This window comes from Panthera pardus, unplaced genomic scaffold (genome assembly GCF_024362965.1).
Source record: "Panthera pardus isolate Hobbes unplaced genomic scaffold, ASM2436296v1 HiC_scaffold_27, whole genome shotgun sequence".
NCBI lineage: Eukaryota > Metazoa > Chordata > Mammalia > Carnivora > Felidae > Panthera > Panthera pardus.
In genome coordinates, this window is record NW_026526843.1 from 1609591 (window position 1) to 1631105 (window position 21515).

At 53.0% G+C, this 21515-nt stretch overlaps 2 protein-coding genes across 3 annotated transcripts; one reads left to right on the plus strand and one right to left on the minus strand.

Annotated features, from left to right (window-relative positions):
- Positions 1-1242: 1242 nt before the first annotated feature.
- TAFAZZIN (tafazzin, phospholipid-lysophospholipid transacylase) lies at positions 1243-13169 on the minus strand. 2 transcript variants are annotated; one of them, XM_019439719.2, is made up of 10 exons: positions 12698-13165; positions 12401-12529; positions 11353-11398; positions 11023-11108; positions 3395-3475; positions 3283-3324; positions 2996-3058; positions 2749-2801; positions 2250-2327; positions 1887-2095 (listed from the first exon to the last, which is right to left on the minus strand). In XM_019439719.2, the coding sequence occupies exons 1-10, from the start codon at positions 12804-12806 to the stop codon at positions 1994-1996; spliced, it is 789 nt and encodes a 262-aa protein (XP_019295264.1). In that variant the 5' UTR covers positions 12807-13165; the 3' UTR covers positions 1887-1993. The 2 variants fall into 2 exon arrangements, with proteins under 2 accessions (XP_053747449.1, XP_019295264.1); XM_053891474.1 differs by having other exon boundaries at positions 1243-2327; positions 12698-13169.
- A 2305-nt stretch (positions 13170-15474) lies between these two features.
- Positions 15475-20683, plus strand: DNASE1L1 (deoxyribonuclease 1 like 1). The gene is made up of 8 exons (XM_019439716.2): positions 15475-15653; positions 17738-17949; positions 18299-18387; positions 18467-18553; positions 19503-19603; positions 19749-19861; positions 19942-20190; positions 20273-20683. Exons 2-8 carry the CDS (start codon positions 17818-17820, stop codon positions 20387-20389), a joined length of 888 nt encoding a protein of 295 aa, XP_019295261.2. The 5' UTR covers positions 15475-15653; positions 17738-17817; the 3' UTR covers positions 20390-20683.
- The last annotated feature ends 832 nt before the right edge of the window (positions 20684-21515 follow it).

Genomic DNA, 21515 nt, shown 5'->3' on the forward strand with positions numbered 1-21515 from the left:
CTGGAGCCTGCTTCGGATTCTGTGTCTCCCCCTCTATGTCCCTCCCATGCTCATGCTCATGCTCTGTCTCTCAATGATAAATAAACGTTAAAAGAAATAAAAAAAAAAAAAAAACCTTTTGGCACTCCTTTTTTAAAAAAATGTTTATTTTGGGGTGCCTGGGCAGCTCAGTTAGTTAAGCGTCCGACTTCAGCTCAGGTCATGATTTCACAGTTCCTGAGTTTGAACCCCACGCCGGGCTCTGTGGTGACCGGTCAGAGCCTGGAGCCTGCTTCAGATTCTGTGTCTCCCTCTCTGTCCCTGCGTTGCTCGTGCTCTCTCTCTCCCCCTCTCTCAAAGAATAAACATTGAAAAATTATTTATTTTGAGAGAGTGCATGCAAGCGGGGGCAGGGCAGAGAGAGAACCCCAAGCAGGCTCTGCGCTGTCAGTGCAGAGCCAGATGCAGGGCTCGATCCCACAAACAGGGAGACCATGATCTGAACTGAAATTAAGAGACGCTTAACCGACTGAGCCACCCTGGTGCCCCCAAACCTCTTACTTTGAAATAAGTAGATTCACACACAATTGCCGTCCTGATCAGGTTCTACCTTTTTTTTCCTTCCACATTTCTATTATTTTGCATATTGTTTGACCCTGTCAATTTCAGAAGTTCCCACAGGTTTCAACCTGTTCTTGTTTCTGCTGACATAAGTACAATGCTTCATTTCCCTCTATGTTTGGTGACCTTTGTGAAGTCTTCTGGGTTGAGTTTAACTTGTGGATGAACTGGAGACCTAAACCGAGCTCACTTTCCTGCAGAGGATTTGCTTTTGCTTGTACAGAGAGCACCTCCACCCGTCTTTGCTCCTTTCAAGGGTCTCCGGCTCCACCAAGGTGTCCCGCTTCCCACCTCCCCTCAAAGCACTTGTGGCTCGTGGAGGCTTGCTGGGCCCTTTGGAGACCTCCTCCCGCCTGGAAACAAGCCCGGGGAGGATTCTATTGCTATCTGCTGCTTCTTACCTTACTCGATTCGGCTTTGGAAGCAAGTCCATTAGCTTCGCTCTGCCTCCTTTGCAAAATGAGATTAATCCCTACTTTTGCAAGGTTGTTATGCGGATTACAGGTAACGACTGAAGTTTTATGTGACTGGTGCACACTGAGAGCTTGACGCCCATCTGCTCAAGGGCCCTGGTTGCTCTAAGGGTCCAGCCTTCCAGCAGGTCACCTCCCCCCATCCCCACCCTTATGACGAGGCCAGAGGTAAAACACGACACAGATGCTTTATTGGCTACAAAACATGAAAACCCAGGCCCCAGGGGTCTCTGGTGATGCCAGGGAGGTGGAAAAGACAGAGCAGTTGCTGGGCCCCGGCACACGGGTGAGTGGTTGGGTCTCAGGCCCTTGCCGCAGGCTCCATCCAGCTGGATTTCACTTCCGGCAAAAGGCTGCCCTTCTGCTCGCGGCGTGGAGCTGGGCCCTGCCTGAGGACCCCACGCCTGTGGGAAGTGTGGGCGGAAGGAAGAGGTGGCCGACGGCCGTCTCTGAGGACGTGCTGAGGCAGCTCCTGGATCGGGCCTATCGAGTGGATGCCAAGCCAAGGGCCTCATGAAGTCCTGTGCGGACTTCTGGTCTGGCCACCTGCCCCCACTCAAGTACCCTCCGTCCTGACGCCAGCTCTGGGGGAGGAAGGAGGTCCCTGCCGAAATTTTATCCTCCTCTCGTGGCCAAGTGGGAGGAGTAGCTGAAACCCTTCCTTCAACCGAAGCAGCTCAGAGCAGAGGGAATGCTCACCAGCTGGGACATGATCCCTGTTTGGGGTTGTGCACAAATCTGTCTAAAAGAACATATCTGCTCAAAACATCAGTCCGTCCCCCAGTTCAGCTCTGTGCAGGGCAAGAGCCTGGAGACAGCGCTGGTGGCCGGCGGCCGGTGGCCAGGGCCTGGGTGGGAGCTGCCTCTGTCCCGGGCCTGGGGGCCAGCCGCCCCCTTGCAGGAGGAAGTGAGGGCACCGTCTATCTCCCAGGCTGCAGGTGGTCGTGCAGCTGCTCCGCCTGGACCTTCAGGCGCTGGAATTCTTCCTGGATGAAGTCCGTCAGAGCTTTGCGCATCTCCACCTGAGGGGAAGGACTCAGGCTGGCCTGCGGCCCTCAGGGAGCTCTGCCCAGGAGCCCTGGGAGGCTGAGGGTGCCGGGAGAGGCTAAGACAGCTGCCGGGTGGCAAAGGGAAGCGGTGGGGGGGGGGGGGGGGCAGGGCAGAGAGACAACTCACGGCCGACTTGTTCTCTGCCCGGAGCCGTTCAAGTACAGGCATGGCGCTGAAGGGCTTCCCGATCAGCACGGTGATTTTCTGCCAGGAGACCAGCCACCAGTGGGTGACAGAAACAGGGAGAGTGCCCACAGCCATGGCCCAACCACCCCAGAGAGCCAGAAGCCAAGTCCTGCCCCTAACTTGCCGCATGCTCCCTCACGGCCACTCTCCCTCTTTAAGACAAAGTGGCCAGGCTCAGTGCTGTTCAAATCCTGCGGTCCATGCTCTGAATGTCCTGTCTTATCCAAACCCCAGGGCTCGCCGCCTCCACCCACCCTGATTTCTTTTGCTCTCCTTCTACTGGCCTTGGTGCCAGGAAGTCCCTCTCTCTCTGTTCCACTCGGTCCCCCTGCTGCAGCTTCAAGCTCAGCTCCTGAACCTGGCCTCAGCAGTGCTGAGTGGGAGACACGACGCACACGGTAGACAGACAGACACACGAAGGTCAACAGCCCCTACGCACCTGTCCAAAGCGGGGGAAGTAAGGCGGGCTGTTAGGAAGGACATCATTCATTCCTGCAGCACAGTGGACAGAGGCCAGGAAGCGGGCATGGGGTAGAGCATGGTGACCTGGGAACAGATGGAGCCCCGGCCCCCTACCCCAGAGGCCCTCTCCCTGCCAGCCAGGGGAAACCCCCAAGACCTAGGGAAGCCCCTCCTCTCCCGCCCCCACACCCAGGCCACAGCCTTGGCCCAAGACAGGTGCTCACCGACATGCCACAGTGGCAGGATGACAGGGTTGAGATGACACTCGGCGATCAGACGTCCGATTCCTGCCCCGGGGAGAGGCGGGAACATCAGCAAGAGCACAGCTTCAGCGCCAGCCTACAGCCAGGCCACCCCTGCCGTCTTCCGGTTAAAACCACCTCCCCTGGTCCAGCTCCTCTGCCAGTCGAGCCCTCGTCTCAGCACCTGCCCCCTTCCCACTACAACCAGCACACCCATCTGCCCCATCTGCCACCGTCCGACCCAGCCACACGAGGCCAGCAGTGCCTACCCCACTTAAAGCGCAGGAACTCAGAGCTCATGTTCACTTTCCCTGTGGAGAGAGAGGACAGAGATGAGGCTTGGCAGCTGGGGTGGTGTGCAACCCCGCCAACTGTACTGACCTTCTGGGAAGATGTGCACCCAGTCCCCATGGTTGAGCTTCTCCAAAATGAAGTCCATTCCCTTCTGGTAGACACCGTCTCCTGCCAAGAGAAGGCATGCGCCATCAGTCCCCGTTCTCTCGGGCTCCCTCCTTCCCCTGGGAATGAAGCAGCAGCTCAAGGACTTCCTCATCCTCCACCACACCATCCACGTGGACGTCCTCCGAGAACTCTCTGGGGACTCAGCTCCGGTTGCGCTGTGCCCTCGACATCCTTTGTTCAGAATATTCTCTAAACTAAGTACCTGTCATGTGCGAGGCAGCATCGTTGTCTCAGTCTCCAACTGAAATTCTTTTTTTTCAACGTTTTTTTTTTTTTTTTTTTTTTATTTTTGGGACAGAGAGAGACAGAGCATGAAGGGGGGAGGGGCAGAGAGAGAGGGAGACACAGAATCGGAAACAGGCTCCAGGCTCCGAGCCATCAGCCCAGAGCCTGACGCGGGGCTCGAACTCACGGACCGCGAGATCGTGACCTGGCTGAAGTCGGACGCTTAACCGACTGCGCCACCCAGGCGCCCCTCCAACTGAAATTCTTAACTGGCGATTCCCTCACCAGTCTGCACCCCGCCTTCTACCTGTTGGCCCCGCCACAGCCTCGGGCACTGAGCCACAGACACCCACAGAATGCGTCCGCGTGGGCTCCGGGATCTGCTCAGCATTCTCCTGGCCCTCCCTCCCTCTCCAGCTCCTGCAGCCTTCTTTCTCCTTGGGACACACCAGCCTTATGGCGAGCCTCCCATCTGCTGCCCCCAGCCCGGAGGGCACCGCTCGAGCAAACCAAGTCTACTCACGATCTCCAGCCTCGCTTGGGCCCAGGATCCTGGACAGCAACCCTTTCCTGGGGTCTTGGCTAGGCTTGTGCCCACAGCCATCCCTCCTGGGCCTCCCTGCCCTGCCTGAGCCCTCGGCCACCGCCATCCCTCCCTTCTGCTGACCGCTTCACTCCTCACAGGGCTCTGCTCCCTCTGAAACTAGTCTCTCAGTTATCGAGATCTCTTGGAAAAGGGAGAACATTCAATGGAACACAGTGTCACTGAGGGTTGGGAAAAACTCAGACTTGCTAGGCTGAGAGAAGGGGAGTGGAGCTGCCCTAAGGCTAGTAACACTCACCTTGGAGACACCTAGGGACCATGATACTAGACCCAGGTGGCCTGGCATTTGCAGCAACACAGACACACATACCTAATGCTATATACTGGCTTTCAACTGGGAGTCCCTCAGAGACCACTGTGACCACACGTACTAAGAATCTCCTCGATCTTGTCCATATAGTGGACAGTGACAGACAGACTTATTGAGTAGGGAAAGCCATATCATATAGAGGAGGAGACACACATTGGGACTATGTCAGGCCAGTTCACCAAGAAATGGACTTTTAACCTGTTCTCTGCAAAGCCGAGTCTTTAGAAGGTGCTAGTGGGGCATCCAGGGGTCTCCACCCAACCCAATTGGGACCTGGCCTGGCAGCTTCTTCACGGGCTGGAGTTGAGGAGCAATCACCCACCACAGCTTCTCAGGGCATTGTGAGAGCACTGGTTCCCCTACTTTGGGTAGCATTAACTGGTAGGGGGTGGGCTTCAGAGGTGTCATCTCCTTCTGAGCCACTGGTGCAACTGCACCCAGCTTGAAATAAAAATTCATACTAAGCTACAATGCTCCCAAATCTTTGAGATACAGCAAAAGCAGTTCTAAGAAGGAAATGTATAGTGATACAGGCCTACCTGAAGAAACATGAAAAATCTCAAATAAACACTCTAATTTTATACCTAAGAGAACTAGAAGAAGAAGAACAAAGCCCAAACTTAGAAGAAAATAATAAAGACCAGAGTGGGGGGGCGCCTGGGTGGCTTGGTCAGTTGGGTATCCGACTTCGGCTCAGGTCATGATCTCATGGTTCGTGGGTTCAAGCCCTGTGTTGTACTCTGTGCTGACAGCTCGGAGCCTGGAGCCTGCTTCGGATTCCGTGTCTCCCTCTCTCTCTGCCCCTCTCCTGTTCCTGCTTTGTCTCTCTCTCTCTCAAAATAAATAAACATTAAAAAAAAAAGACAGAGAGGACCCAAATAAATAAAATCAGAAATGAAAGACGAGAAATAACAACTGATACCACAGATACACAAAGTATTCTAAGAAGGGCGCCTGAGTGGCTCAGTCAGTTAAGCATCCAATTGCTGATTTCAGCTCAGGTCGTGGTCCCAGGGTTGTAAGATCGAGCCTCACATCAAGCTCCATGCTGCTGGTGTGGAGCCTGCTTCAGATGCTTTATCTCTCTTTCTCTCTGCCCCTCCCCTGCTTGTGTGCCCTCCCTCTCTTTCAAAATAAATAAATTTAAAAAATTTTTAAATATATTTAACAAAGGATTATAAGAGACTACTATGAAAAATTATATGCCAACAAATTGGACAACCTAGAAGAAATAGATACATGCCTAGACACACAGTCTTTCAAAACAGAATCAGGAACAAATAGAAAAGCTGAACAGGCCGACTACTAGTGACTGATTATTTGAATCTATAATCCAAAAACTCCCAACAAACAAAAGTCCAAGACCAGATGGATTCACAGGTGAATTCTGTCAAACGTTTAAAGAAGACCTGATACCTATTCTTCTCAAACAATTCCAAAAAATATAAGAGGAAGGAAAGCTTCCAAATACATTCTACAAGGCCAGCATGACCCTGATACCCAAACCAGACAAAGACATTACAAAAAAAAGAGAAAACTATAGGCCGATATCCCTGATGATGGTAAATGCAAAAATCCTCAACAAAATATCAGGAAACCAAAATTCAACAACACATTCAAAGGATCATTCACCACAATCGAGTGGTATTTATTCCAGGGATGCAAAGATGGTTCAAATATGTGCAAATCAATCAATGTAATACACCACATTAACAAAATGAAGGATAAGAACCTCATGATCATCTCAATAGATGCAGAAAAAGCATTTGACAAAATGCAACATCTGTTCATGATAAAAACCTCAAGAAAGTTGGTTCAGAGGGAACATACCTCAACATAATAAAGGCCTTCTATATGAAAATCCCCCAGCAAACATCGTCCTCAATGGGGAAAAACTGAGACCTTTTCTCTGAAGGCCAGGAACAAGACAACAATGTCACTCTCACCACTTTTATTCAACATAGTAGTGGGAGTCCTATCCACAAAAATCAGACAAGAAAAAGAAATAAGAGGCATCCACGTTGGTAAGGAAGAAATTAAGTTGTCTCTATTTGCAGATGACATGATACTACATGTAGAAAACTAAAGACTCCACCAAAAACTGTTAGAATAAACGGAATTCAGTAAAGCTGCAGGATACAAAATTAACATATAGAATCCGTTGCATTTCTATACACTAATAACAAACTAGCAGAAAGAGAAATTAAGACAACAATTCTATTTACAGTTCTACCAAAAAGAACAAAATACCTAGGAATACACTCAACCATGGAGGTAAAAGACTTGTACTCCGAAAACTACAAAACACTGATGAAAGAAATTGATGATGACACAAATTGGAAGATATTCCATGCTCATGGATTGAAAGAATTAATATTGTTCCAACATCTATATGACCCTAGTCTACAGATTCAGTGCAATCTATATCAAAATACCAACAGCATTTTTCACAAAACTAGAACAAATAATCCTAAAATTTGTATGAAACCACAAAAGACACCGAATAGCCAAAGCTATCTTGAAGCGGCACAATCCCAGATTTCAAGAGATACTGCAAACCTGTAGTAATCAGAGCGGTATGCCACAAAAACACATACAGATCAACAGAACAGATCGGAGAGCCCAGAAATAAATCCATGCTTATGTCATCAATTAATCTACAACAAAGGAGGCAAGAATACACAATGGGGAAAAGACAATCTCTTCAATAAATAGTGCTGGGAAAACTGGACAGCTACATGCGAAAGAATGAAACGGGACCACTTTCTATCACTATACGCAAAAATAAACTCAAAATGGATTAAAGACCTGAATGTGAGACCTGAAACTGTAAAACTCCTAGAAGAAAACATAGGCAGTAATCTCTTTGTCACTGGCCTTAGCGACCTTTTTCTAGATACATCTCCTCAGAGAAGGGAAATAAAAGCAAAAATAACTCTTGCAACTACGTCAAAGTAAAAGGCTCTTGTACAGCAAAGCAGAGGAAACCGTCAACGAAACGAAAAGGCAACCTACTGAATGGGAGAAGACATTTGCAAATGATATTTCCAATAACGGGTTAATATCCAAACATCCAAACTGTGTAAAGAACCTACACAACACCAAAAAAATCAAATAATCCAATTTACAAAGCTAGACATTTCTCTAAAGACGACATCCAGATGGCCAACAGACCCGTGGAAAGATGCTCAACATCACTCACCATCAGGGAATTACAACTCAAAACCACGATGAGAGATCACCTCACAGCTGTCAGAATGGCTTGTATCAAAAAGACAAGAAATAACAAGTGTTGGCAAGGACGTGGAGAGAAAGGAACCCTCATGCACTGTTGGCGGGAATGTAAATTGGTACAGCCACTGTGGAAAACAGTATGGAGCTTCCTCAAAAAAATAAAAATAAAAATAGGGGCACCAGGGTGGCTCAGTCTGTTAAGCATTTGACTCTTGCTTTTGGTTCAGGTTGTGATCTCATGGTTCTTGAGTTTGAGCCATATGTTGGGCTCTGTACTACAGTGAAGAGCCTGCTTGGGATTCTCTCTCTCTCTCTCTCTCTCTCTCTCTCTCTCTCTCTCCCTCCCTCCCTCTCTCCCTCTCTCCCTCTCTCCCTCTCTCTCTCTCTGTCCCTGTCTGTCACTGCCCCCCCTTCTCACTAACTTTCTCTCTCTCTCTCTCTCTCTCTCAAAAAACATTAAAAATAAAAATAGCATATGATCCAGTAATTCCACTCCTATTAACCAAAGAAAACAAAAACACTAATTTGAAAAGATATGCACCCCTGCTCATTGCAGCTTTCCAATAGGCAAGATAGGGAAACAATCCTTGTGTCTATCGACAGATGAATGAATAAAGATGCGGTGTATACGTAGACAGACACAGGCGCGCACACACACACACACACACACACACACACACACACTCAGTGGAAAATTACTCAGCCATAAAAAAAGAATGAGATCTTGCCATCTGCAACAACACGGATAGACCTAGAGGGTATCATGCTAAGTGAAATAATTCAGAAAAAAATAAGTACCATATGATTTCACTTGTGTGGAATATCAAAATCAAAACAAATGGATAAACAAAGAAAAAGCAGAAACGGACCCATAAATACAGAGAACAAATTGAGGTTGCCAGAGGGGCAGGGGTGGAGGGATGGGCAAAATCGATGAAGGAGAGTGGGACATACAGCCTCCCAGCTATGGGCTGAATAGAAGTCATGTGGATGGAAGGCACAGCATAGGCAATATAGTCAATGGTGTTGTGATAGTGTTGTATGGTCACAAAATTCACACTTGTGAGTACAGCATAATGTACAGAGTTCCAGTCACCGTGTTGTACACATGGAACTAATGTAACACGTTGTCAACTATAGTTCAATGAAAAAAGAAAAAAGAAAAGCTTGTACAACACCACTTCCATACTTCATGTCATATCATAAGGCCTATGCTGGGGGGATGGAATGTTCTAGAATACAAAAGCCAAGCATGCCACATACTTCCTTTGCTTTACCACGTGAGCTCTTGGCTGCACATCGAATACGTTTAATAAATAACCTGTCCCTGCCCACCTTCTCTCACTGAAAGTGCTTAGCACTAAGATTTTCTTTTCGGTTTTTAATAGTGCAATAGCACTTGGATGCAGACCAAAAGAAGAACAAGACAAGAATTGGACATGGAGGGGGCCTGACTGGCTCAGTCAGAAGAGCATGTGACTCTTGATCTTGGCGTCATGAGTTCGAGCCCCATGTTGGGTATAGAGATTCCTCAAAAAAGGATAAACTTTAAAAATAGCAAATGGGGGCGCCCGGGTGGCCGTCGCTTAAGCGTCCGACTTCGGCTCGGGTCACGGTGTCACGGCTTGTAAGAACTGGGTCGGGCTCTGCGCTGACAGCACGAAGCCCGCTTCAGATCCTCTGTCCCCCTCTCTCTGCCCCTCCCCAGCTTGTGCGTGCTCTCTCTCTCAAATAAACATTAAAAATAACAAATAAGTAAAACGTTTCAGAAACGTGCACACGGAAGACATCTGGGCGAGCCTGCAGAAGAGACGACCTGAGGCTCAGGGACGGGAGTCTCCGAGCAGAGTCCCCATGTCCGAGAGCGGGGTGTGGTAAACAAGGCCATGGTCGCTAGCCGCAACACTGTAGCTTCCGCTTGTGTTTTAGAGAAACGAAGTCTCCTCCAAAGGCAGCAGCAAGAGCAAGCGCTCAAGGCAGCTGTGTGCCTACAGTAGCTCTCAGGGCCTGGAGGAGTGCGCGTTAAAAGCCCTCGACTGAGGTAACTTCATTGCATTTGACCACATTTCACTTTGGCCACAAACAGGACACTTTGCTGCCTTGGTGGCTTGTCTCTCCCTCTGTGCTCTGAGGTGCCATCCGGGCCCCCGCTCTCTGTCTGCTCTCCCTCTCTGCCATCTCTCCTCTACTTCTGCCACTCTGTCGCTGATTGGGTCCCCAACATCTTCTCAAGTGCCCTTCTGCGTTCCAGAACCGCACGTCCCACTGCCTCCGGGACTGCTCCCCTCCTCGGGGTACGGCCTCCTCACGTGAAACACGTGCACAGCGGAACTCCCCTCCCCTCCCAACCCCCGCACTGCATTCCCTTCGTCCCCTCCTCCCAGTGGCTCAGCGTCAGATGTCACCAAGTGTCACCTGTGGGCCGTCTTCTCCTCCCCCCCTCCACCATAGCCAATCTATCAACAAGTCCCGTCAACTTTGCGTCCAGAATGCTGCCCTTGTCCAGCTGTCTGTAGTGGCCCCCAGAGGCCCGCTACCATGCTCTGCTGCCAGGATCACTGCGATAGCCCCTCATCCGGCTCCCTGCCTCTACCGGGCTCTGCTTGCAGCCACCAGCCATGCTGAAGCCAGGGTGCTCTCTGGGAAGAACAGATCTGGAAGCGCATCACTACCCAGATGACAGAACAGAGTCCAACATGCTTAACGTGATTGTTCTGGAACCTTCACATCTGTCACACCCTCACCTCGCAAGCCTGGTTGTTACCCCAAAGCCCGCAGCGCCCACCACAGACCGATGACACTGCGGTGCCATCAGCGGGTCTCTTGGCAACACCCTCGAGGGAAGAGGCTGTGGCCAATGCCTCGTGACTTCTAACGCCAGAGTCCCGGCTTCACACAACCCTTAGGCAGTCCCAGGGCATGAGTGCTCCCCAAGAAGCCATCACTCCTCCGGCAGCCACTGCCACGTCTGCGGCAGCCACGCAATACAACTGGGACTCACACCAGTGGAGCAGCGGCTCCTGGCTCCCTTTGTTCCCAGGCTGTGTGTCCTGGCTGGGTCCCTCCACGCCCAGTGCTGCTAAGCCAGAAGCACTAGCCACAGTCCCCGTTGCAAATAAAGCCCAAAAAGGCCCCAGAAGTGCCTCCCTGCATCTACTCGCCCACGGAGCTCACCTCGGCACACAGGCACACACTTGCCCAAGCTGAAGAAGCGGGAGTGTAGTTCTCTGGTGAAGCAGATGTCTGCAGCCGCGGGGGTCCTGAAGAAGGGACAGACGCAGTCATCCCTGGCTCCTGCACCCTAATGCCCTGCCGTCCCCCCAGCATGGTGCCTGACATCAGTGGCAATGTGGAAATGCGGCACAGGAGGGCCTGTGGAACCCCACCCCGTGCCCTGCCTGTACTGCTGGACGCCGCCTCCTGGGCAGAGCAGGAGGAGGGCAAATCTGGGCAGAGACGGGTGAGGCCTGCCAGGCCCACTGCGAGGGGCCCATTCCTCCTCACCAACGCATCAACTTCAGGTTCCAGATGTGGCGGAGTTTCAGGATCCCTAGAGAAGGAAAGGCTTCATGACCCAACCTGCCTTGTCCGCAGAGAGCATCTTGTTCGCTCCCAGTTTCAGGAAATGAGGAACAAGGGCAGCAGCTCTACCATTTATACGTGGCCCAAAGTGCCATGTTATAGACCCTTGGGCTGGACCCTCAGGTTGTCCCTGGCTCGTTCTTCTCTCCCACCCCAACCCGTATCTTAACAGTCACATCTGGCCTGCCTACCACACTGATATATTTTGACACTGTGTAGTCTTGTACACTTGTCCCCCCACTGTTAGTGCCACCACCCGAGTGCAGGTTACTGAATGGCTCTAAAGCCTCCTTGTTGGCCTCCAGGGATCTGCGTGTGGCAACGTACAGACCCTTCTCTGCCTGATGGCCAGGGTGAGCTCGGAAAGGCTGCAATTTGACCAACTGACTTCCCGTGACAGTCTGACCTGCAGTCATCCGTACAGGCCCTGGGCACCCCCTGAGCCAGCCATTTGGGTTACTGGAGACTATGAAGTCAGCAGAGCAGGAACTTCTAGGTGGCGAAGTGGGCTCCCAAATGAGGGGAGTTGAAAGGTACAAACTCAGCCTGGAACAAACCCGGAACCAGGACGCAGGTCTCCCAGCCTGTAGCCTAGACTCTCCTTGCCAGGACACCCTATGGTTCTCAGATGTGTTCCACTACTCTGTGGGACCTTCAATGGTTTACAGAGGATAGAGGGTTCCACGGGCCTGATGCATCAAACTAAAGAGGCCGTCACATCTTGCCCTGCAGTCACTCCCCCACTTGCTCATTCCCTCCAAATTTCTGAGGCCGTCTCCAAATCATGTTCGGAGAGGATACCGACCAGGCCAGAAATCATATTTTGACTCCTGGGGCAGGACACCCCAGAAACAGGAGTGCCAGAGCTATGTACAGAGCCCTGTGAGAAGGGAGTTTGTTCTGCTTTTGTTTGGCGCCCTCCCGGGGTCTCTCCATGCTTCCCTGTGCCCAGAACACTGGTGCCAGGTACCCCAGAGATGAGGGTCATCCATGCAGGACTGGTGATTGGAAACAGTGATGAGGGGTGTGGCTGGGCCTCGGTTCTCGATGAGCTCGTACAGCACCTCCTTGTTGTGGACGGTGAGGTGGTTCATGTACTCTGGGGGGAGAGACGGACTGTGGGGAGGGGTCTTGGCCTCGCTGTCCCTGGGGCCCAGGGCTCCCCCCAGCCAAACTAGCCCCGGCCCGCACCCACAACCCCGAACCCCAACTCTGGCTGGGCGTGGACAGCCGTGGCCGACCCTGCCTCGGCTTCAGGCCCACTCACTGGTCCAGAAGCAGCTGTAGGTGCCCACCAGGCCCATGACGACGCTGCTGGCCAGGGTCCAGGTGAACGGCGGCACCGCGGGGAACGGCCATTTCACACGTAGTGGCATCTCCCCCACCCAGACCGAGCTCCCCCGCTCCGCCCCAGGCGGCCTGGCGCTTCCCCTGCCACGGGGCAGCCTGGGGCGGGGGGCGCTCTAGATCTGTGTTCTCGGCCGCGGGGGAACTGGGTCCCTGACGGGCCCGCGCCACACACGGGCGCCGCGGCTCCGCGCGACCGGGGACTCGACCAAGGTCACCTCGCAGGTCAGGCCAGAGCCGGCCCGGCCCGACCTCTCGCCACAGACCAGCCGCCACCGGGGTCAGGAGCCAGGGGGCCCAGGGAGAAGCGAGAGGGGCCGGCGGCGGCACCCAGGCGCCCCGCGCCCCGGCCGGAAAGCGAGCCAGCGACGGGGCCCGGCTCCCGGCTGCCTGTCGCAAAACGCTCTCAGGCCGCTTGACGGCAGCGTGGGCGGGCCCGCGGGCTGCGTCGCCCCGCCCCGCCCCGCTCCAGCGCGAGGTGGAGTCCCGGCCGCTGGAGTGCGCGCTCCCTTTTTGTCCCCTTAATTCGGCCACAGAAAGGTCCGAGAGGCAATTTGGGCTACGCAGCACAATTAGCCGACGCCGCTAAAGGTCGGAGCTGGCGGGGACCTTACTTTCGCTTTTTTTCCCCTTTATTTTTATGGAGGCAAAATTTATATAACGGAATTCGCCGTTTTGTGGTATTTTGATACCGATTTCTGCTATATACCGTATTTTATATATACAACATATATACGATGTTATACATGTTACATTATATAATTTTAAAGGATTAAAATAGTACAGATTTGTACCATATGTGTAGATGTAATATGTAATGTATATGCAGCAACATATGGCATATAATAAACGAAATACTCTGCATAATATATGTAATATAGTATTTTATGTCAGTACATTCCCACTGCCGTCAACCACTATCTCTAACTAGTTACAAAACATGTTTATCACCCTGGAAGAAAGCCCTATATCTGTTAAACAGTCTTTTTGTTTTGTTTTTATTCCTTTTTTTAAAATTTTTTAACGTTTATTTATTTTTGAGAGAAAGAGAGCGAGCACGTGCAGGGGAGAGGAAGAGAGAGAGGGAGACACAGAATCGGAAGCAGGCTCCAGGCTCTGAGCTGTCAGCACAGAGCCTGACGTGGGGCTCGAACTCACCAGCGGTGAGATCATGACCTGAGCCAAAGTTGCATGCTTAACCAACTGAGCCACCCAGGTGCCCCTATTCCTTTTTTTTTTTTTTTAATGTTAATTTACTTTTGAGAGAGTGCAAGCGGGACAGGGGCAGAGAAAGAGAGGGACACACAGAGTCCGAAGCAGGCTCCAGACTCTGAGCTGTCAGCACAGAGCCCAGTGAGGGGCTTGAATTCGCAAACTGTGAGATCATGACCTGAGCCAAAGTTGCATGCTTAACCAACTGAGCCACCCAGGTGCCCCTATTCCTTTTTTTTTTTTTTTAATGTTAATTTACTTTTGAGAGACAGAGTGCAAGCGGGACAGGGGCAGAGAAAGAGAGGGACACACAGAGTCCGAAGCAGGCTCCAGACTCTGAGCTGTCAGCACAGAGCCCAGTGAGGGGCTTGAATTCGCAAACTGTGAGATCATGACCTGAGCCAATGTCGGATGCTTAACCAACTGAACCACCCAGGCGCCCCTTTTTAATTTAAGTATGTTCTACACCCACCATGAGGCTTGAACTCACCACCCTGAGATCAAGAGTCACATGGTGCACTTATGAGTCAACCAGATGCCCGTGTTTTTTAAATTTTGAAGCACAGTTTTATTGATTTTTAAAAATGCTTCTGGGGAGCCTGTGTGGCTCAATTGTTTAAGCGTGGGACTCTTGGTATCAGCTCAAGTCATGATCTCACAGCGAGGAGCCTGTTTGGGATTCTCTCCCTCTCTCTCTGCCCCTCCCCCACTCACAAGTGCTCTCGGACTCTCTCTCTCTCTCTCTCTCTCTCTCTCTCTCTCTCAAAATAAATAAACTTTAAAAACTAAGTTGATTAATGAATAAAACAGTGTTTCTAGTGTTCTCATCACCACTGCAATCCTAATGTGCTCATGCGCATGGGTCCGGCCAACAACGGGACCACACTGCAATCATCGGTGAGGACCCGCCGCCAGGCCACAGACTCCAATGAATCCCCTGGTCGTCCCAACAGCGACAGTGCAGGACCACACGGGACACCGAGCTGCCAGCTTTGTTCTCCCCTTCTCTTGGGGACAGTTCCTCAGTCCAGCCTTGACTGCAGTGGTGCCCAGTTCCCGCGCTGACTGTCGCTCACTTGGGGTCTCCAGAGCACTTAGGAGTGTGCACCCACCCTGACAACCAGCCTGAGGACGTGGAGAGAAAGCTCTTGTGCTCGGGTGCCCAGGCTACGTTGGGCACGAGCTCCAGCTCTCGCTTGTTCTCTGCCAGAGGATGCCTGGAGGCAGCCCATGTCAGGGGCTGAGCGCTGGGCCCGGGAGAGCACAGCTCCGGGTTTGCATTCTCCAAGCAGCTCCTCCTCGCTGCGCGGCCTTGGCACAGGAAACCACTCGTTATGGGAATGCTGAGACTCCATCACCCTCTGTGACTCACAGGTCTGTCATCCGCCCACAGCTCCCGGCCTCTGCCAGCGCCTGCTTCCAGGCGGGTCAGGGAAGGCGGGGTCGGGGGGCCGGCCCAGCCCGGGGAAGAGCCCAAGCTCCAGGAAGGGTGGGGCGACGGCCTGACCCGGACGGACGGGTGGGTCGGGAAGGCCGCCTCTTCCTCTTTTCTCCTTTCTCCCTCGGGTTCCTGCCCAGAGAGCTGCTGCGATTCCCTGAGGGTGTGGTGATCTGCTGGTCTGCTTACAGCCAAGGCACGCGTGGACCTGAGCTGGTCTGAGTAGGTATGGGCGCCCTCTAAGCAGAGGGAGGGAGGAAGTTGCCCCCAGACTGGGGAGAGGGGTGAAAGGGGAAGGGTGCCCCAGGGCTGTGGCCAAGGCTTGGTGTTGGGAGCCTGGGTTGGGCTTTGGGCCGAGTCCAGGAACAGTCACTCTCCGGTTCTTCTTGCCTTCAGCCCTTGTGGGGACCCTTGGCCCCAGAGCCTCCAGGCCTTCCCTAAACCACCCAGGGCTGCTCAAATGTCCACATACATCCCAGAATAGTAACCAGGGCAGCCCCCATCTTCCCCCCACCCCGCCCCACCAGCATGAGTGACAGAGCAGGTGGCCAGGGAGAGACAGGCATTCGGCCCAGCCAGGAATATGAAGGAGATGCACAGAGACTGCATGACAAAGAGGGGAGAACAGAGAAGAGACAGGGAGAAATACAGACAGGCAGAGCCTTGGTTGAGGCAGAAAGTGAGCCCGAGGGGGAAGGTGACAAAGCCTTAGCTAGGATGCAGTGGGAAGTTACTCAAATAAGAGGGCAGAAAGTTATGAGCAGAAGGGAGGAGGGGAAGGGACAAAAGCAGAGAAGGAATATGGTTTGTTTTCCAGAACCAACAGTTCCAGCCAAGGAGACACCCAGCTAGCTAGGTGTTTCGTCCCATAGCCCCTTGCTGGCTGTGTCTCGCCTCGAAGCTCCTCACGTGAGCCACTTGGGGCTGGATCGGAGCTGACCACAGAAGCCCCCCCCCCCAAGTTGTCTTAAAATAACTACCTTTAGTTCATTATAATAATTTTAAGGGCGCCTGGGTGGCGCAGTCAGTTGGGTGTCTGACTTCGGCCAGGTCGTGATCTCACCATTCGTGAGTTCAAGCCCCACATCTGTGTGCAGACAGCGCGGAGCCTGGAGCCTGCTTCAGATTCTGTGTCTCCTCTCTCTGCCCCTCCCCCGCTCATGCTCTGTCTCTCTCAAAAATAAATAAACATTAAAAAAATTAGTTTTATAATATAAAATTTATAGTCGTATAATATAAAATCTTCCATAGGCAGAGTTTTCCACCATTTTTCCAACAGATGTGTGCACTAGCATGTCGACATGCTAGGCACACACAATTGAACCAAAAGTCCCTCTGCCAGCTCCCTGCCCCCACCCCCTAATACACTGGATAAAAGCTTCCTGAATTAACCCCACGGGGAGACAGTGCTTTTGGAGCTAGCTCCCTGTCGCCTTACTTGTAACAAGAAGCAAACAGTTCTTTGCTTTCAACACTTCCTTAGGTTGTGTTCCATTCGGCGCACCCCAAGTGGCGAACCCCTTGAGTTTAGTTACAAAGGTGACAGAGAGAAGGAGGCAGACAGAAGTAGAGGGACTTAATGTTGCTTACTGAGAATGTCACAGAGAGCAGGAGCAGAGCAAGGGGCTGAGCCCAAGTGACAGGACAAAGTTTGGGTGCATCTGAAACAAAGATTAACCAAGAGACGCTGCGAAAGAGGGGCCTTTCAGCTGGCAGGATGAACAAGAAGGGGTATCCAGTGTGGCGGGGGTGTGGGAAAGGGGCCCCATCACACACTGCAGTGAGTGATTTGGCATAGCTGAGATCATTTTAAATGTACACGCCCTTGAACCCAACAATTCTGCTGATATCATCTCACAAGTGGAAAGAGATCTGTGTGAAGGCGATCCTCCTACTGCTAATGATGGTGAAAAGCTGGAGTTAACTGTGAGGTTGAACTCTTGTGTACTGCCGGTGGGAATGCAAAAAAAGGGTTTAGCTACTATGGAAAATAGTATAGCAGCTCCTCAAAAAAACTAAACCTAGCATGACTGTATGATCCAGCAGTTCCATTTCTGGATATATATGCGAAAGGATTGAAAGCAGGATAAAACTCTTGATCTGAGCCCAAATCTTGACGTTAGGGTCGCGAGTTCAAGCCCCTCCTTGGGCTCCACACTAGGCGTGAAAGTCAAGCCATATGTGCCAATGTTGGAAAGCGTCCGCAGGGAGAAAGGCGGGAGATCTGCAATGCTGGCAGCTCCGGGAGGCTGGTGCTGGGCAGCAGGACGGGCGTCACTTCCTCTGTCCCCCACTGCCATGTCCTTCCAGAAGCAGAACCGAGCCTAGCTGGGAGTGTACCCTGGGACAGCCTGGGCTCCCTCGAGGGCCCTGGCGTCGCACACCCAGCCATGCATTACCCGGCGGTGCTCCTGCTTCTCCTGCCCGGTGGGGTCGAGGCCTTTCGCATCTGTGCCTTCAATGCCCAGCGGCTGACGCTCACGAAGGCGGCCAGGGAACATGTGATGGACACGTTGGTCCGGGTACGTTCATCCCTGAAGGAAAGCTGTGCCCACAGCCCGAAGCCCCTGCCCTGCCTGACCAGGGGCATTTCCGAGAGAAGAGGGGACAACAAGAGACATGGGTCTGGAGATGTGGAGCACGCTCCTTCCCTGTCATCGGCCTCAGTCTCCTCCTCTGTGATACGGGTGCGGTGTGGATGGGGTGGCACTCGGTGTCCTCCCAGGTCCTCTCTGGTCCCAGTGCTCTCTGTGGGCTTCAGCCGGAGAGCCACAGCACCCTTGGCCACAAAAGTGCCAGTTCCCCAGGGACCACACCTTCCCCTTGGGGTCGCCGGCGCTGAGTGGGGCTGGCCCTCCTGGTGTCCTGCAGATCCTGGTTCGCTGTGATATCATGGTGCTTCAGGAAGTAGTGGACTCTTCTGGCAGTGCTATGTCCCTCCTGCTTCGAGAACTCAATCGGTGAGGAGGGCTCTGTGGGTCTGATCCGCCCCGACCAGAGCCGCAGGGTCCCTGAGCCTGGCTTTCCCTATCGCGGCAGATTTGATGAGTCCGGGTCCTACACCTTGCTGAGCAGCCCCTCACTGGGGCGCAGCACGTACATGGAGAAGTACGTGTACGTCTACCGGTAAGCGCGGAGGGCAGCCGGGGCAACTGGTGCTCCCCCCCGGGGGTGGCCCTCACCTTCTCATTGCACTTTTTCTCCTCACTGATTGTACCTGGGGATCTTACTCTCCTCTGCCCTACTCAGCTCTGGTGCCCATATGTCCCTACAGCAAGAGGCCTGCCTTCTCCGTGCACAGAGGTGGGGCCCTCCGCAGGGCCGAGAGGCGCCAGGAACTCGGGCGCCGGCACGCACCGCCCGAGGCGGGCGCAGCTGGGAGTGAACCTGGGAATGCGGTTCAGGGCAAGGCTGGCGTCCTCTTTGGGAATTGGCTGACACTTCTGGGAAGAGACCCAACAACAGGGGCTCCCTGTGGGCCTTGGACAGGCCCGGTTTCTGGAGACAGCCCGAAGTCCTTAGGACAGCCTGGCGGCGGCAGAGCCCTCTAGGATCAGGATGGAGAGGGCAAGGGGAGTGGTCAGGTCAGGAGGCCTATTTGTATAGATGAAATCATACGATGTGTAGAATTCACTTCAAAGTAATGGCGCAGGGGGGACAGAAACACAGCCACATGGGAACGCTCGTAACGGCCCCGAAGTAAAAATGACAGTGCAAGTGTCCATCGGCTGCGCACTGGATAAATGAAAGGCAGTATCCGTGTACAGAGACAGAAAGTAGATCAGTGGCTGCCTGGGGGGGCTGAGGAGGAGGGGACTGGGGAGCGGCTGCCACGGGTGCAAGGTTTCTCTTTGGGGCCATAAAAAGGTTCTAAAATTGATTGTGGTGATGGTTGCACAACCTGTGAATGTACTAAACACCACTGAATTGTGCGTTTTAAACAGGTAACTTCCAGGTATGTGAATTCTAGCTCAATAAAAAACAGGTTCTAGGAAAAAGGCGAGGAAGGTTGTGGCCACTTGCAAACCAGAATCCATGATGTGAGGCCACTGCTTCCCATCCCTTGCTCCCCCAGGTCGCACAAGACACAGGTCCTGGATTCCTACGTGTACAATGACGAGGATGATCTCTTCGCCCGGGAGCCCTTTGTGGCCCGGTTCACCTTCCCCAGCGAGGGTAGGAAGGGGAGAGGGGTGACCCTGCTATCTGGGAGCTGGAAGGAGGACCTGGCTGGCTCTACTAAGCGCTCGGTTACTGAGAAGAGTCGGGGTGGGCAGTGGCCAGGAGAGGATGTGAGTCCTCCGTCCCCGGGGTCTTGCAGTCCTCCCCAGCCTGGTGCTGGTCCCGCTGCACACCAGTCCGAAGACCGTGGAGAAAGAGCTGAACGCCCTGTACGATGTGTTTCTGGACGTCTCCAAGCACTGGCAGAGCAAGGTAGGGCGGGGGCAGCTTGCGCGGGAGGGCCGGGGACATGATGGCTGGGTGGCCCGGCCTGACCGCCACCCCCTCTCCAGGACATGATCTTGCTTGGGGACTTCAACGCTGACTGCGGCTCGCTGACCAAAAAGCGCATAGGTGAGCTGGTGCTGCGGACGCAGGAAGGCTTCCATTGGGTGATCCCCGACGGGGAGGACACCACGGTGCGTGCCAGCACCCACTGCGCGTATGACCGCATCGTGCTGCACGGCGAGCGCTGCCAGAGCCTGCTGCGCTCCGCTGCCGCCTTTGACTTCCCCGGGAGCTTCGGACTCACCGAGGAGGAGGTAAAGGGGGAGACAGGAACGGCTTCCCAGGGAAGCGCCTCAGCCCTGGCACTGACGCTCTGTCTCGCTGCCCGCCCCCCAGGCCCTCAACGTCAGCGACCACTACCCTGTGGAAGTGGAGCTGAGCCGGGCGGCACGCGGGGTCCAGCCTCTCGGCCTGGCCGCCGCTCTGTTGCTGCTGCTGCTGCTGCTTCCCTAACTGGGCCTGCTGCCTACAGACGTGAGAACGGTGCTGCCTTCAGGACTCAAATCCTGGTCTCCGCCATCTGCTCTCGGACGGCTTTGGGGTCCAGAGACTCCTGAGGGCGTCACCTGCAGCCCTCCTCCATCTGACTAGAGCTCTGCCCCACTGGACTGGGGCTCTCCTCCATCTGTCTCTTCTTAGGTTTGGCTTGCGTTCTTTGATTGGGCTCCTGGCTGGCATTAGAATGTAGAAGAGGAAGGCAGGGAGGGGCCCTGAGGCTAGACCCATGCCACTGTGTCCCCAGCTACTGTCAGGAGTGGGGATAGAGCAGGCTCCGGGGCAGGGGGAGGAGGAGAGAGGGCTCTGGTGATTCTGGCTAAACTGCAGGTCTCAGAAAAGGGAATCACAACAGACCCAAAGATTTTTATTCTATGACAAAAAGGGAACTTACACATGGAGCACAAAAAGCTAAATTGTAGGGATATCGCATACGTGTAGCTGATACGTCAAAGGGCCATTTCCATTGCACACGGGATTCATCTACATCAGTATTAGGACTACAGCAAATACAAGGATTGAGAAGCAGTTTACACATACACATAGTAACTAGAGAACAGAAAATGTTTCAAACAGCCCCGTGCTTGCTGTGCCTGCTGCAGGAGCCCATATTTGCAACCTTCTTGCAGCCCAGGGTGCAGGGTCAGTCCAGTGGCTGGCAGGGCTCAGGTTTACAGAAAATATATGTAGCATTTACCGTGTAACTGTGGTAGCAACTGTGTGGCTACATGGTTGTTCAGCCAAAGGGGATACATGATAGGATACATAGCAAAATGTCAACAATGATCCTATTTGGGGTGTTGGTATCACAGAACCCTTCCTTCTCCAGCTCTTTTCCAGAGAGCAGTGCTCAGTAAAGCCCATTAGCAAGACATCAGAGCCACTTAAGCACAAATGTTTATGGTTTAGAACCACCTCAAGGTCAAAAATAAAGGTCATTTTAAACTTCATAAATGGCTGGAAGTAATGATTACGAAAGGACTCTCAGGAGCCACAGGGATTAAGTGCAGCACAGTCCAGCTCCAGGAAGCAGTACACAGCAGCTCTGGGGCCACCGTGCACGGCTCTGGAACCAGATCCCCTT